This window comes from Oncorhynchus kisutch, linkage group LG6 (genome assembly GCF_002021735.2).
Source record: "Oncorhynchus kisutch isolate 150728-3 linkage group LG6, Okis_V2, whole genome shotgun sequence".
NCBI lineage: Eukaryota > Metazoa > Chordata > Actinopteri > Salmoniformes > Salmonidae > Oncorhynchus > Oncorhynchus kisutch.
The window spans coordinates 23,167,757-23,185,722 of NC_034179.2; the positions used below are offsets into that span (position 1 = coordinate 23,167,757).

Here is a 17,966-nt window from a genome sequence, read left to right on the forward strand (position 1 = left end):
GTAATAAGGTATTATATGTGCTGAATTGACTGAAGTAAATGTTAATCAAGCACAATCTGTGGGAAAAGGCCCACTGTCTCCCAAGCACATATCCCCCTGAAAGACTGTGTCTCCCTCTGCAGGTGTTGCTCCTACGTGGGCAGGAGGGGCGGGGGTCCCCAGGCCATCTCCATAGGAAAGAACTGTGACAAGTTTGGGATCGTTGTGCATGAACTGGGCCACGTGATCGGCTTCTGGCACGAGCATACACGGCCCGACCGCGATGAGCATGTCAGTATTATCAGAGATAACATCCAGGCAGGTAAGTCTCTCTCTTTCTCTCTGTCTGTCTGCCTGCCTGTTTAGTCAAATGATTGAATAATACCTGATTTTAGTCTGACAGGTCAAATCTTGATTCTTCCCATTTGTCCCAGGTCAAGAGTATAACTTCCTGAAGATGGAGCCAGGGGAGGTGGACTCTCTTGGGGAAGTGTACGACTTTGACAGCATCATGCATTACGCACGGAATACCTTTTCAAGGTTGGTACAAAGCAACTGATTAATTATAGGCTCTGTTTGGTTCATTAGATACTGTCTGGTTGGACATTCTACTCCTTAGGATCAATATGTAATGTATTCTGACCTTCAGTTGAGTATTATTCACACAAGTACTTTGCTTTTCCCCTGATATATTCTAGTCAGGTCAAATATACATTTTATGCAGTAAAGCATCTCCAAAGTATCTGCATATTAGTGGTCTGGTATACAATAAATTAATAGTGCCATTTAAATAAAAAAATCCCCCATATCCCCCCCCCCGTGCATGATAAATCCTCTTATTAGTATACGTGTTAGAATAACAATGTCACTGTCAGGAACTGGTTGTCTTCCAGCAAAACTAACACTTTGCACATAGTTCTCCTGCAAATAACCACTGGAAGCCATGGCGATTGGGTCCTGATTGGAATGATTTCACAGAAGACAGACGTCTTTTCATTTCAGTCTCGTGCATGTTGTTACCCTGTTGCTTTTTCTGTGTTTTACTTTTTTACCTCCACCAACACTTTGCAGGCCAGGGTCGTGGAGGCGGGCCAGGGTAAATATAGGGCTGCCAGTTGGGTCTTTGTATGTGACAATCTGGGCTGGAGTGGCCTTGTTCTCTTGCATTCAGGGCTGGGCTCCACAGAGCCCTTTGGCACAGCCTAAAGCCCTCATTCAGAACACTCTGTTTGCACATGCCTGCCATTCAAGGGTGCATCGCCATGGGAACCTGGTGATGGTGAGCTCCCTAACTGGCTACTGAGGGACAGAAAGGGAGTTCAATAAAGTAGTAAAGTGTCAAACAGGAACCCGTTGTGAAAATATCTTACTATGGCTTGCACCACAGCTGTCCCAACTCATGACTGCTTTTCCAGTGGAAATTTAGTTTATGAAAGTTCATTCAGGAAGGCTGGTCTGAATGATCATTTAACTTCATCCAGTAAGCACAACATAATTAACTTTGTTTCCTATTCTACGGGCGTAGTGGGAATGAATACAAACGTATCATCATCAGCATAGCGTCTTGTTTCTTCTCCTCTTTCCTAATAGCCATGTTCGGAATGTGATTCACCTATTTACCTTAGCCTACAGATGTAGGATATTAATTTAAGCCAGTTTGCTACAGCAGGAAATCCTGCAGCAACAGGAAATGTGAATTATTATGTGGATGTTAATCCACAGCATTGTTGAAAACTTGTTTCTGATTGGCTAGAAGGGCATTCTAGAATGGACATTAAAACCAAATAATGGGACAAGTTGGAAAATATATTGGGACAGTCGGAAAAGATATCGGGACTCCTCGTAATCATGATGTAATATGCGCTTACACATGCAGACTGTACTTACAGAATTCTAAATCAACAACCACAGAAACTGAAATAAGATACATTGTAAATGCAGGTCCAACGAGGATTTCTTTTTGCTAGGTAGCATTGATTTGCTTTTGCAGAGATATATTCTTTTTTGGAACATCTGATGACCTAACGAGGTGAGTGATGAACCTGCTGTCGCTATGCTGTCAAATCCTCACACGTTTCTAGTTTGCAATGCTGTCTCCTCGTTATTAACAGTCATTGTTGACAAGTATCCTGATGACAAGGCAAACTTTTCTAGCTAATCGGGCATCATCAGCTAATCGTTATGGATGTATCAAAATTAATGTTGATAGAAAACGGTTTAAACAAACACAAATGCAGCTACTTTGCTGTTACACTGGGTGAAGAGGTTGTGACCGTGTTAGCCATAGTTAGTTGGCTAGCTAGCAAGCAAGGGATAAGAACGTTGCCACCAGCATGGCAATGGAACATAATGAATGAACAACTGGGTCGCGTCAATTAATATCGAACTAATCGAATGAAAGATGAGAAAGCTTATAAAAATTAAAATATCAACAACAAAAAATTATGCCGGTAAATGTGTGCTTTAGTATTATTTTCTCTGGTATAAGCATGATAAATGCCTCCATTCTGTACATTACTTTGGAAAAGTGAACTCCACAAAGGATGCTGCATCGTTTATTATTTCCAAGGTATGTATAGAATGGAGGCGTTTATCCCGCGTATACCACAGTTGTCAGCAGATGTTACAAAGTGCTTATACAGAAACCCAGCCTGCAAGCAATGCAGATGTACTATAGAAGCACGGTGGCTAAGAAAAACTCCATAGAAAGGCAGGAACCTAGGAACAAACCAGGCTCTGAGGGGTGGATAGTCCTCATATAGCTGTGCCCAGTGGAGATTATGAGAGTACATGGCCACACGTTCATAGATGACAAGCAGGGTCAGATAATAAGTTATTTTAGAGGGTGCAACAGGTCACGTCAGGATTAATGGGCGAGCGGGCGGGAGAGAGGGAGAGAGAGGTGTGTGTGTGTGTGTGTGTCCGGGACAATGTAGCACGTCAGTGTACCATAGCCAAGTGGACTGAGGACGGCCAGGAAGTCCTGAGGCCTGGTCCTAGGACTCAGGTCCTCCGAGAGCGCAATGGGAGAATCAAAGAGAGTATACTTAAGATCACACAGGACACCAGATAAGACAGGAGAATTACACCAGATAGGACAGACTGACCGTAGCCCCCTGGCACATAGACTATTGCAGCATAGATACTGGAGACTGGGTCAGGGGACACTGTCCAACGATACCCTCGGATGGGGCCAACCAGGCGGGATATAACCCCGCCCACTGTCAAAGCACGTACAAATATAGATCAATAGGAGAAAGCCCTGCCTCCAGCTGTTTGCTTAGAAATTCTAGGCCTTATCCGGGTAGCTGGAGAGTAGAGCATTGCAGTAGTCTAATACTGAAGTTTAAAAAGCATGCCTTAGCTTTTCTGCATAATTTTTGGACAAAAAGGTTCAGATTTTTGCAATGTTACAAAGATGGAGAAAAGCTGCTCTTCAAATATTTTTTTCTTTGAGACGACTGTACAACCATCCAGATTAATTGTCAGATCAAACAGCAGATATCTTTGTTTATTTGGACGTAGAACTAGCATCTCTGTTTTGGCCGAGTTTAAAAGTAAAACATTTGCAGCCATTTTGGCAATTTTGGGCCTTCACCATGTTTTATCGAAAATATAAAGCTTGACCAGAGTGAAGTGTTTTTAAAACCTCAAGTTTGCATTCCCTGCTGTGCAGGAAATTATGTGAGCAACAAAGGAGTGATCAAATTAAGATCCTACATCTGTAGCACGGCACAATAATGCACATTCCTCACGCTTGTTGTTTAACCCATTGGTTCACTCTGGCAATGATCACCTTCCTCTCTCTCAACCAACCAAATCTTGGGATGTATTTGTATGTAAACTTACCCTCATTCTCGTACTTACTGTTTTTCAGCAACTGTTTTGGGGTTTGATGCCATCACATCATCTGGCGCTGAGGATTCCCCAAACTATTTAATAAAATATCATATTGCATTCCGTCTTTGCTGTTCATTCAGTTAAGCCTGTACTCGATTAAACTGTTGTTAATGGTGGTAATATCTAAGATGAATGGTTTTGAATTTTCGCAGTAAAACCAAAGTTTCCTCTTGTCCATTAATACAAATGAAAACTTCAGTTCTGCAACGAGAGAATAGGTGTTGGTCTCTCTTATTGACCCTGTTTGTGTTTGTGTTTGTGTCTGAACCACAGAGGCATTTTCTTAGACACCATTCTACCTCGCTATGATGTAAATGGAGTCAGGCCACCCATTGGCCAGAGGACAAGGCTGAGCAAAGGGGACATCACACAAGCCCGCAAACTCTACAAATGTACAAGTAAGACAAATCCGACTTGGCAGGCCTCCTGACTGCTGGTTCTTTGGCTGACCCCATAACAGTACCCTTTTTGGTTTCAGGTAGAACCCTTTTGGGTTCCATGTAGAACCCTTCAATTTTACCTGGAACCCAAAGGGGTTCTTCAAAGGTTTCAGCTATGGCTACAGCCAAAGAACCCTTTTAGGTTATAGATAGCTCTTTGTTTCTAAGAGTGTAGTATTCTCACCATGTGAAATGTCAGAGAGAACATGCTGATAAACCCTGCACAAGGTCTGACTACGACCACCCCTGCCTATTCAAAAGATGACGACTGATGATTACCGTGTTAATTTTTCTGAGTCTAAGACAAGACAGTGACGACAAATCTGTGACATTAGTAGATGAATGGACTTGCGTTGTCATCGTCGAAAGGAGGTTGATTGTTTTTTTGTTTCTTTGTTTCCAAAAATTGGAATTCAGTTTATTGTTGTAATCTGGAGAACTCAAGCCTCAGGAATAGCCAACGTTGTTAAAATTCAACAACCAATAAATCAGCAACCATTCAAGTGCTAGTAATTATTCCTCCTTTTTGAGGCTAAAGGAAATCTACAGCATGTTGAGACAGTATGTTGAGACAACTGCCTTCTTTCTCTATTGTAGCTTATGCCATTCCTGTGGTGTGTTTAGAGTCTGTTTCTTTGTTTTATTACCATGTGCTGTTTTGTGGGCAGGGTGTGGGGACAGCCTACAGGACAGTAGTGGAAACTTCTCCTCTCCTGGTTATCCCAATGGATATGCAGCCTATGTCCACTGTATCTGGAGGATCTCTGTCACACCTGGAGAGAAGGTGGGTTGAAAACATCCAAGGGCTAGCCGTCAAACTCTGTCTTGTGGAAATAGTTCACAACTGTGCAGCGAGTTTCTCCTTGAGTTAAATCAGTTCTAGGGTTGCAAACCTACCGGTAATTTACTAAAGTTACCAGAATCTTCAGTAATTTTGGTAATTGACAGAAAATCTATGGCAATTGATTGTAAGGTTGGTCATTTATATTTGAATAACTTAAAAAAAAAAAATAATAATATACAGTATTCATCTATTATGAACTCAGCAAAAAAAGAAACTTCACAGATCTTCACTGTAAAGGGTTTAAACACTGTTTCCCTTGCTTGTTCAATGAACCATAAACAATTCATGAACATGCACCTGTGAAACGGTCGTTAAGACACTAACAGCTTGCAGGCGGTAGGCAATTAAGGTCACAATTATGAAAACGTATGAAAAATTCTGAAAAACACCAAAAGAAAGATGCCCCGGGTCCCTACTCATCTGTGTGAATGTGCCTTAGGCATGCTGCAAAGAGGCATGAGGACTGCATATGTGGCCAGGGCAATAAATTGCAATGTCCGTACTGTGAGATGCCTAACACAGCGCTACAGGGAGACAGGATGGACAGCTGATCGTCCTCGCAGTGGCAGACCACGTGTAACAACACCTGCACAGGATCGGTACATCCGAACATCACACCTGCGGGACAGGTACAGGATGTCAACAACAACTGCCCGAGTTACACCAGGAACACACAATCCCTCCATCAGTGCTCAGACTGTCCGTAATAGGCTGAGAGAGGCTGGACTGAGGGCTTGTAGGCCTGTTGTAAGGCAGCTCCTCACCAGACATCACCGGCAACAATGTCGCCTATGGGCACAAACCCACCGTCGCTGAACCAGACAGGACTGGCAAAAAGTGCTTTTTTCTGACAAGTCACGGTTTTGTCTCACCAGGGGTGATGGTCGGATTCACTTTTATTGTCGAAGGAATGAGCGTTACACCGAGGCCTGTGCTCTGGAGCGATATCGATTTGGAGGTGGAGGGTCCATCATAGTCTGGGGCGGTGTGTCACAGCATAATCGGACTGAGCTTGTTGTCATTGCAGGTAATCTCAACGCTGTGAGTTACAGGGAAGACATCCTCCTCCCTCATGTGGTACCCTTCCTGCAGGCTCATCCTGACATGACCCTCCAGCATGACAATGCCACATACTGCTCGTTCTGTGTGTGATTTCCTGCAAGACAGGAATGTCAGTGTTCTGCCATGGCCAGCAAAGAGCCCGGATCCCATTGAGCACATCTGGGACCTGTTGGATCGGAGGGTGAAGGCTAGGGCCATTCCCCCCGGAAATGTCTGGGAACTTGCAGGTGCCTTGGTGTAAGAGTGGGGTAACATCTCACAGCAAGAACTGGCAAATCTGGTGCAGTCCATGAAGAGGAGATGCACTGCAGTACTTATTGCAGCTGGTGGCCACACCAGACACTGGCTGTTACTTTTGATTTTGACCCCCCCCCCCTTTGTTCAGGGACACATTATTCCATTTCTGTTAGTCACATGTCTGTGGAACTTGTCCAGTTGTTGAATCTTGTTTTGTTCATACAAATATTTACACATGTTAAGTTTGCTGAAAATAAATGCAGTTGACTGTGAGAGGACATTTATTCTTTTGCTGATTTTTTCTGTGTCCATATAATGCATTCGGAAAGTATTCAGACCCCTTGACTTTTTCCACATTTTGTTTACGTTACAGCCTTACTCGAAAATGTATTAAATTGTTCTATTTCCTCATCAATCTACACACAATACCCCATGATGACAAAGCAAAAACAGTTTTTTGGAAATGCTTTCATAATTTATTTGAAATAAAAAACATAGATATCACATTAACTTAAGTATTCAGACCCTTTACTCAGTACTTTGTTGAAGCACCTTTGGCAGCGATTACAGCCTCAAGTTTTCTTGGGTATGACGCTACAAGCTTGGTACACCTGTATTCTGGGAATTTCTCCCATTCTTCTCTGCAGATCCTCTCAAGCTCTGTCAGGTTGGATGGGGAGCGTCACTGCACAGCTATTTTCAGGTCTCTACAAAGATGTTCGATTGGGTTCTGGCTGGGTCACTCAAGGACAGTTAGAGTCTTGTCCTGAAACCACCCCTGCGTTGTCTTGGCTGTGTGCTTAGCGTTGTTGTTGTGTTGAAAGGCAAACCTTTGTCCCAGTCTGAGGTCCTGAGAGCTCGGGAGCAGGTTTTCATCAAGGATCTCGCTGTACTTTGCTCAGTTCATCTTTCCCTCAATACTGACTAATACTTTCCAGTCCCTGCCGCTGAAAAACATCTCCACAGCATGATGCTGCCACCACCATGCTTCACCATAGGGATGATGCCAGTTTTCCTCCAGATGTGACGCTTGGCGTTCAGGCCGAAGAGTTCATTCTTGGTTTCATCAGACAAGTGAATCTTGTTTCTCATGATCTGAGAGTATTTAGGTGCGTTTCGGCAAACTCTGAGCGAGCTGTCATGTGCCTTTTACTGAGGTGTGGCTTCCATCTGGCCACTCTACCATAAAGGCCTGATTGGTGGTGTGCTGCAGAGATGGTTGTCCTAGAAGTTAATCTCGTCTCCACAGAGGAACTCTGGAGCTCTTTTAGAGTGACCATCGGGTTCTTGGTCACCTCCCTGACTAAGGCCCTTCTCCCCCAATTGCTCTGGGAAGCCAGCTCTAGGAAGAGTCTTGGTGGTTCCATGCTGCATAAATATTTTGGTACCCTTCCCCAGATCTGTGCCTCAACACAATCCTGTCTCGGAGCTCTAAGGACAATTTCAACTGTGGGACCTCATATTGATTTTTTTAACTTGTATTTATTTTATTGACCTTTTAATTAACTAGGCAAGTCCATGAAGTACACATTTTTTTACAATGACGGCCTTCCAAAAGGCAAAAGGCCTCCTGCGGGGACGGGGGCCTGGGATTAAAAATAAATAATAAATACAATATACCTATAGGACAAATCATACATCACAACAAGAGAGACAACACAACAATACATAAAACGAGGCCTAGACATCAACATAGCCAGGCAGCAACACATGACAACACAGCATGGTATCAACACAACACAACAACAACATGGTAGCAACACAACATGGTAGCAGCACAAAACATGGTACAAACATTATTGGGCACCGTCAACAGCACACAAAGCAGCCACAACTGTCAGTAAGAGTGTCCATGATTGAGTCTTTGAATGAAGAGTTTGAGTGTTTGTTGCAGCTCGTTCCAGTCGCTAGCTGCAGCGAACTGAAAAGAGGAGCGTCCCAGGGATGTGTATGCTTTGGGGACCTTTAACAGAATGTGACTGTCAGAACGGGTGTTGTATGTGGAGGATGAGGGCTGCAGTAGATATCTCAGATAGGGCGGAGTAAGGCCTAAGAGGGTTTTTATAAATAATCATCAACCAGTGGGTCTTGTGACGGGTATACAGAGATGACCAGTTTACAGAGGAGTATAGAGTGCAGTGATGTGTCCTATAAGGAGTATTGGTGGCAAATCTGATGGCCGAATGGTAAAGAACATCTAGCCGCTCGGGAGCACCCTTACCTGCCGATCTATAAATTGTGTCGCCGTAGGATGGTCATCTGAATCAGGGTTAGTTTTTGTCAGCTGGGGTGAAAGAGGAGTGATTACGATAGAGGAAACCAAGTCTAGATTTAACTTCAGCTTTGATATGTGCTGAGAGAGGGACAGTGCACCGTCTAGCCATACTCCTAAGTACTTGTATGACGTAACTACCTCAAGCTCTAAACCCTCAGGAGGTAGTAATCGCACCTGTGGGGAGAAGAGCATTCTCCTTACCAAACCACATGACCTTGGTTAAGGGTAGGTTAAGGGTAGATAAACCTTTGTTGTAGAGCATTTAACATAAAATCCAGGGAGGGGCCAGCTGAGTATAAGACTGTATCATCTCCATATAAATGGATGAGAGAGATTCCTACTGCCTGAGGTATGTTGTTGATGTAAATTGAGAAGAGCGTGGGGACTAGGATCGAGCCTTGGGGTACTCCCTTGGTGACAGACAGTGGCTGAGACAGCAGCTATTCTGACTTTATACACTGCACTCTTTGAAAGAGGTAGTTAGCAAACCAGACCAAAGGCCCCTCAGAGACACCAATACTCCTTAGCCGGCCCACAAGAATGGAATGGTCTACCGTATCAAAAGCTTTGGCCAAGTCCCTAAAAATAGCAGCACAATATTGCTTAGAATCAAGGACATGGTGACATCATTGAGGACCTTTTAAGGTTGCAGTGACACATTCATCACCTGAGCAGAAACCAGACTGCATACATGAGAGAATACTATAGACATCAAGAAAGCCAGTCAGTTGATTATTGACAAGTTTTTCCAACACTTTTGATAAACAGGGCAAAAGAGAAATAGGCCCATCTGACCCAGATGTTTTTTGTGGTCAAGTTTAAGGAGCTCCTTTAGCACCTCGGACTCAGTCACTACCCACAGAGAGAAAGTTTGTAGCGGGGCAGGGGAGAAAGAGGGAGAAGCATCGGGGATAGTCACATTAGAAGGGGTGGGAGATTAGGAAATGTTGGACAGGCAAGGAGGCATCCTGACTTAATGAAGTGGTGATTAAAGAGCTCAGCCATGTGCTTCTTGTCAGTAACAACCCCACATCAACATTTAAGGGATATGGGCAGCCGTGAGGAGGATTTATTCTCCAGGTCTTTAACCGTTTTCTAGAACTTCTTGGGGTCAGACCCAGAGAGAGAGAACTGCTCCTTAAAGTAACTAACTTTGACCTTCCGGATAGCTTGAGTGCACTTACTTCTCATTTGCCTGAATGATAGCTAGTCAGACTGAGTATTCGTGTGCCGAGCCTTTCGTCAAATGCTATTCTTGAGGTGGAGTAACTCTGCAAGATCACGGTTGAACCAGGGGCTGAACCTGTTTTTAATTCTCATTTTCTTTATGTCGGCGTGTTTGTTAACAATACCACTGAAAATATTTAAAAAGAAGGTCCAAGCATCTTCAACAGATCAAGCTCATTCTGTACCAATTTACAGAGGCCAGGTCATGAAGGAAGGCTTGCTCATGAAAGTTTTTTAGCAAGCGTCAATGACAAATTAGGACAGGTCATTTTCACTGAGCAGCCATTACAAACACAGGCTGTAAAACAGTGATCACTAAGGTCATTACAGAAAATACCACAATAATACCTATCAGGATTATTTGTGAGGATAGCATCAAGGTGAGTAGCCTTTTCTGGGTGTTTGGAGTCATACCTTGTGGGATTGGTAATAATCTAAGAAAGATTTAAGGAGTCTCATTGCTTTAGGACTGGGTCAGGTGGTTTAAGCATGTCCCAGTTTAGGTCACCAAGCAGGACAAATTCAGACTTAGTGTAAAGGGGCCAGGAGAGAGCTTAGGGCAGGTAGGGTACAGGCCGGTGTTGATAGAGGACAATAGCACCCAGCGACAGTCAACAAAGAGCAATTTGAAAGTTTATTGTTTAAAACCAGCAAATCAAATTGTGTGGGTACAGACCTGGTGGCGACAACCGAGTACTGAAGGTGATCCTTGGTAAACATTACCACTCCCTCCACCTTTGGAAGATCTGTCTTGCCGAAAACACTCTTCCTTTACCACGTCTCAGTAATGACCAACGCATCTGGATTGGAGCTGTGAACCCACACTTTCAGTTAATCCATTTTAGGTAATAAGCTTCTTGTGTTAACGTGCAGAAAACCAAGGCTTTTATGAGAGCAGAAATCAGTGAAGCAGAAATCAGAACACAAGTCAGAATTGGGGCTAGCTACAGTAGATGGGCCAAGGTGTACATACACATTTCCAGATATCATCAACAGTAATACAATCAAGGCACGGCATAGTACAGGGAGAGCTCTGCAGTGCTGATGTATGACTTCTGAATGTGCATCAGATGGCAACAAGATCATATTGTACAGCAATTTCATCAGGTAACATGAATACAAAGCCGGTGAGAGGTGGTTAGAATAGGATGGGAAGCCAAAAGTCTGTGTAACCATTAGAGAGTCAAAGTCCCGAGTGTGGGAACAAACAGTCTGTCCCATGGTTGAGTAAAGAAAGTTTGTAGTCAACAAAGTATGCAGGAGTCATGAGGCAAAATGCACAAGAAAAAAACAAAATATATAACGATTTGGGACTAGCCATTGTAAGTTCAGAGTTACTCACCCCAACAGTGCGTGAGTGCTGGAGGCGAGCGAAAGCTCGGGAGAAAGGGATGAGTGTGGTGGGGGTACCTGTACCAGTTAGGGGGAGACAGGACAGGGCAGACGGTGAACAGATCCCCAGGTGGAATCCAAACAGCAGTGCAGCAGGCAACAGGAGTCACACCCACTTGGGATAAGCTTTTATTTCTGGAGGCAGATTTCTTGTAGAAAATGCCAGTGAATGGTCTTTGAACACCAGGAGGGGGCTTCAGGGGATGCTTCAAATAATCCTGCTACTTGTTGGGCCCAAAGGCCTCGACACCGTTTACTTCGCTCCTCAGTGCTAATTGAATTTGTATCTGATTTGTCCTTGCAACTCTGGGAGCCTTAACTCAGCATTAGTTCCCTGTAAAATAAATCATTGTAATGTACTTTTTTTCTAATTGTAAAATTTTTTCTTAGGTAGATAGGTGTGTGCCTTTCGAAATAATGTCAAATCAATTGAATATACCACAGGTGGACTCCAATCAAGCTGTAGAAACATCTCAAGGATGATCAATGGAAAGATGATGTGTGTATATTGAGGATTTTTATTTATTTAATACATTGTTGAATTAAGCTGTAACGTAACAAAAAGTGGAAAAAGTCAAGGGGACTGAATACTTTCCGAATGCACTGTATGTGACCGACCACCTCGATTCGGTCTTATGTAGCAAAATTAGAAATTGTGTTGGAAAGAAGTAGAGACTCAGTTGGAAAATAGTATACAGTGGGGCAAAAAAGTAGTTAGTCAGCCACCAATTGTGCAAGTTCTCCCACTTAAAAAGATGAGAGAGGCCTGTACTTTTAATCATGGGTACACTTCAACTATGACGGACAAAATGAGAAAAGAAAATCCAGGAAATCACATTGTAGGATTTTTAACGAATTTATTTGCAAATTATGGGTGGAAAATAAGTATTTGGTCAATAACAAAAGTTTATCTCAATACTTTGTTATATACCCTTTGTTGGCAATGACGGAGTAAAACGTTTTCTGTAAGTCTTCACAAGGTTTTCACACACTGTTGCTGGCATTTTGGCCCATTCCTCCATGCAGATCTCCTCTAGAGCAGTGATGTTTTGGGGCTGTTGCTGGGCAACACGGACTTTCAACTCCCTCCAAAGATGTTCTATGGGGTTGAGATCTGGAGACTGGATAGGCCACTCCAGGACCTTGAAATGCTTCTTACGAAGCCACTCCTTCGTTGCCCGGGCGGTGTGTTTGGGATCATTGTCATGCTGAAAGACCCAGCCAAGTTTCATCTTCAATGCCCTTGCTGATGGAAGGAGGTTTTCACTAAAAATCACACGATAGTTGGCCCCATGTATTCTTTCATTTACACGTATCAGTCATCCTGGTCCCTTTGCAGAAAAACAGCCCCAAAGCATGATGTTTCCACCCCCGTGCTTCACAGCAGGTATGGTGTTCTTTGGATGCAACTCAGCATTCTTTGTCCTCCAAACATGACGAGTTGAGTTTTTACCAAAAAGTTATATTTTGGTTTCATCTGACCATATGACATTCTCCCAATCTTCTTCTGGATCATCCAAATGCTCTCTAGCAAACTTCAGACGGGCCTGGACATGTACTGGCTTAAGCAGGGGGACACGTCTGGCACTGCAGGATTTGAGTCCCTGGCGGCGTAGTGTGTTACTGACGGTAGGCTTTGTTACTTTGGTCCCAGCTATCTGCAGGTCATTCACTTGGTCCCCCCGTGTGGTTCTGGGATTTTTGCTCACCGTTCTTGTGATCATTTTGACCCCATGGGGTGAGATCTTGCGTGGAGCCCTAGATCGAGGGAGATTATCAGTGGTCTTGTATGTCTTCCATTTCCTAATAATTGCTCCCACAGTTGATTTCTTCAAACCAAGCTGCTTACCTATTGCAGATTCAGTCATCCCAGCCTGGTGCAGGTCTACAATTTTGTTTCTAGTGTCCTTTGACAGCTCTTTGGTCTTGGCCATAGAGGAGTTTGGAGTGTGACTGTATCAGGTTGTGGACAGGTGTCTTTTATACTGATAACAAGTTCAAACAGGTGCCATTGATTCAGGTAACGAGTGGAGGACAGAGGAGCCTCTTAACCTCTAGCGTCGAGCAATCCCGTATCCGGGAGCGTAATCATAGCCTCAAGCTCATTACCATAACGCAACATTTTTACAAAAACAAGACAAGCATTCAAATAAAATAATTTACCTTTGAAGAACTTCGGATGTTTTCAATGACGAGACTCTTAGTTAGATAGCAAATGTTCATTTTTCCCCAAAATATTATTTGTGTAGACGAAATAGCTCCGTTTTGTTCATCACTTTTGGCTAAGAAAAATACCGGAAAATGCAGTCACTTACAACGCCGAACTTTTTTCAAAATTAGCTCCATAATATCGACAGAAACATGGCAAACGTCGTTTAGAATCAATCCTCAAGGTGTTTTTCACATATCTATTCGATAATCTATCAGTGGTGGCAGTTGGCTTGTCATCAGAAGCAAACGGAAAAATACTGCAGCGGGAGATTGCGCAATAATTGCAACGGAGGACACCAAGCGACCACCTGGTAGATGTAGTCTCTTATGGTCAATCTTCCAATGATATGCCTACAAATACGTCATAATGCTGCAGACACCTTGGGGGAAACGTGGAAAACGTAAGCTGACTCCTAGCTCCTCCACAGCCATATAAGGAGTCACTTGCGGCAAAAATGCGGCACTTCCTGATTGTATTTTTATCTGTTTTTTTTCTGTAACATCAGTTCTGTGGCACTCATAGACAATGTCTTTGCAGTTTTGGAAACGTCAGTGTTTTCTTTCCAAAGCTGTAATTATATGCATAGTCGAGCATCTTTTCGTTCCTTGTTTAAAACGGGAACGTTTTTCATCCAGAAATTAAAATAGCGCCCCCTATATCCAAGAAGTTAAAGAAGTTACAGGTCTGTGAGAGCCAGAAATCTTGCTTGTTTGTAGGTGACCAAATACTTATTTTCCACCATAATTTGCTAATAAATTCATAAGAAATCCTACAATGTGATTTTCTGGATTTTTTTCTCTCATTTTGTCTGTCATAGTTAAAGTGTACCTATGATGAAAATTACAGGCCTCTCATCTTTTTAAGTGGGAGAACTTGCACAATTGGTGGCTGACTAAATACTTTTTTGCCCCACTGTATCATACATTTCCATTGTTCCTCAACTGCAGTTTAATTCTGCTTTGAAAGTTGATCAACTTGTAACCCCACTTTTGAGAAAATGGCCTTGAATATTTTGGTACACCTACTGGAGAACTATTTTTGTCTACACCTATTCAACATCATTCATACCCTCTTAAGCCTTAACCCCACCCATCTTTTTAAGGGTTCACATCATATCGAAGTTTCTTTGTCACATGCACATGATACAGTACAGAAGGTGTAAATGGTACAGTGAAATGGGTACTTGCATAGCAGCAATATCAAAAACAGAAAGTGTCCAGATAAAAATCCCTGGCTAATTTGATGGGTCATGTAATAATCCGGCCGAAATGGAGTCTTTTGTTTAGACATGTAGCTAAACAATGAACTGGCATAATCCCAACGCATACTACTACCAATATAAACATTGTCATAGCTGTAGTATGAATCTGCATATTAGATAACTATTTCCATTGCTAGTTATAGCTTAATATTAGCTTTCTGATTTGAATAATATTACTACACAGATCATACATGTAACGTTAGCTATTTAGCCAGCAAGCTAATGTTTGCTAGCTAACTAACAGTATGCTTTATTGCTTTGCAATAAAAATGACTTATTGACAAAATTAGAAACTTATATATGAAAATGTAGCTAGACTCTTACGGCAGACTTGAATCATTTAACCATGTGGCATGTGTAGAAAGTAGCCCATCACATTTTCCAACTGAGCTGTCGATAACGCCTGCTAAATTCAGGGCTTCAATGTTGTTGACAAAAGTAGCAAAACATTTTTATTGCTCGATGGCAAATGTTATATCTTTCAAAAATGGTGTGGTAGAAAGGACTGTCAGCACATACTGAACAGCTCACATTATAGACGGAAGCATGCAAAATGGCAGACCAATCCAAACATCTCCCGGCATGTCCAGCCCATTCATTATCTCAGTCAATCTATGGCTAGCAATGAATGTTCCTGTCTTTTTCCGTGGCTAAACAATCTAAAGTCTTAATTTAACAATTTTATTTGAATTTATGGCAGGAATACAAGTTTGTTATTAAGGCACATGAAGTTCACATTTCAGAAGGTTTTTCTGGCAAAAAAAACACATTTTGATAAAAACAATGTATGGTTACGTTCAAATGCCGCCCCAAGTAGTGATGTGCGACATACACACAGTTTCCTGAAAGGAATCACATTTTGTCCATGAGTTTCTAGTAGATAGACCATATGGTTGAAAAGAAAATAGCCTAATTAATGAAAAAAGCATTTAATCAACAATGGCATTATTTTCAATTATCTCTGCAACTTTTCCAACTATTGACTTTTTTCACAACCGACACCAGTTTGACACCAACACATTGACAACAAATACATAATGACATAGTAAAATAAATTAAAATGTGTAAATTAAAATAAAAATGATATTTCATGCTGAAACCATCATATTAAACACCAATGATTTTCACAAAATTGCTGGTTTGTATTTAGGACAATGTTTTACAGCATTGTCATTCTCTTACATTTTTTACAATTATCTTATTTAATTATTTTATATATTTTACGTGATAAGGCCAGAGATGATTACAGACACCTCATCTGATATACCCAAAAGGGCCATTAGAGATATTGTGATAGATTACATAAACTCTTGAAAGATACCAAAATTCTGGTAGTTTACTGGTAAACTTTGCAACCCCTAATCAGTTCACTTGACAAAATATATACGGTATCCTATAACAAAGGGGAAGATAGTTCTGGTTTGATTCAAGTGAGGTGCATTGGCTACATTGCCTGACAACTCAACCTGAATTTAATTCTGCTGCTCTCTCGATTACTCAAGAAGAAATGCTTGATTTCCTCTTACCTTTGTGCTACCCTTAACAAACTCTACTCTTTCCTTTGTCGTGTCTTTGGCTATGCCGGATTAATTGATAAGACATGCTATTCTATAAAATATTTTCTCCGTAATTAATATCACCTGATTGAGCTAATCATGTAAATGTAATTAACTAGAGAGTCGGGGCACCACAAAATAATATTTATAGAGCTGTTATCTTCTGAATAAACTCTTAAAGACCTAGTAATGTTTTACATCAATAGCAGTCAATATCAATCGTCATCTCACTTCAGTCTCATAATTTGAAAGTTGTAAATTCTTGGTTATCTGCAAGAACCCTGGATAACAAGTTGAATCAGCAATACAAAATTGGGTTTAATAATTTATTTACTAAATACCTAACTAATCACATAATTAAATCATAACTTGATTACAAATTACGTCATAAAGGAAAACGTCACTAGCGGGTGGAACAGATATGACAGCTTGTTACATAAAGGAAAAGGGGCTGAGTTGAGTGAAAGAGCGGGAGACTGAGGAACAAAGGAAAAAAGCTGTGCTATCGTAAATACAGTATCTTATGCATTCTAAATTACCGCCCATTTGGAAAAGGAAAATGCAATAAATATTTACTCTGAGCTGCGCTTCAGTAGGTTGGTGGTAGATGGAAGACCGTGTTGCCAAACCAAGTCCTTTGAAGAATGTCTCTTGGCTTCGTTCTGTAGTTATTATCTGAACCATTCTGACATCGGACCGTCGTCCTCACATCCTCGGAACAGGAAGTTCTATTGTCGTCAAGGGCTTATATAGGAAGGGAGAAAAGGGGTGTGTTTCATAGTTTACAACCTCTGTCTCTTCAGGTGGGCAGGCCACTGAGTGAGCAGCCCTAACTTATGAAAACCCACATCTCACATTTTAGAAGCTAAAATCACATTCAAACATTTAAATTGAACAACAATTCCATGTGAATCCGATAACTCTGATGTGTAGACTTTCCACTGTAGAGTTTGTCATCTTATCATTGATGAGAATGTCTCAGATGACAACCGAACTGACATCATATTCAAGTACCACCGCATATTTCAATTGTTCGGATTACCAGAATATAGTTCATTTCCCCCCACCTACTGATGTTCCCAGAATCTCTATGTTAACCCATTTTTTGTTTAAACCTCAGGAGGGTAGAGAGAGGAAAAAGGTCATTATGATTGTCATAAACTTATCCCCCAGGCCAATGTCATGACACCTTTCTTTTATCTCTCCCTATCTTCATTTCTGTCTGTCTGCCTGCCTGTCTCTCTCTCTCGCTCACACACAGATAATTCTGAACATTACTGCCATGGACCTCTACAGGAGTCACTTGTGCTGGTATGACCATGTGGAGGTCCGAGACGGGTTCGGGAGAAAAGCCCCTCTGAAAGGTCTTTACTTGGAAAAAGATTTAGAGTCGAACCTATCCATAGAGAACTCTCCAGAGAGGTCTGCTATCTACATCTGCCAATAACTCTCAGAAAACATCCAATCAAGTTAATGTTCACCTGAAATTTTTAAATCCTAGAGCAGAAAAATTTTAGAATGTTTGGAATGTACAATATGTTCAGAATAATAGACTGATGCATAAAGATCAGACATCGCCAG

At 41.9% G+C, this 17,966-nt stretch overlaps 1 protein-coding gene across 2 annotated transcripts in view; it reads left to right on the forward strand.

Annotated features, from left to right (window-relative positions):
• LOC109892542 (bone morphogenetic protein 1) overlaps positions 1 to 17,966 on the forward strand; it is a 50,336-nt gene that overhangs the window by 10,557 nt on the left and 21,813 nt on the right. For both annotated transcript variants that reach the window (XM_020485144.2, XM_020485145.2), the window contains exons 5-9: positions 123 to 301; positions 414 to 519; positions 4,153 to 4,277; positions 4,988 to 5,103; positions 17,647 to 17,749. In XM_020485144.2, coding sequence (XP_020340733.1) covers positions 123 to 301; positions 414 to 519; positions 4,153 to 4,277; positions 4,988 to 5,103; positions 17,647 to 17,749 — 629 coding nt within the window. The remainder of the gene's footprint in view (positions 1 to 122; positions 302 to 413; positions 520 to 4,152; positions 4,278 to 4,987; positions 5,104 to 17,646; positions 17,750 to 17,966) is intronic.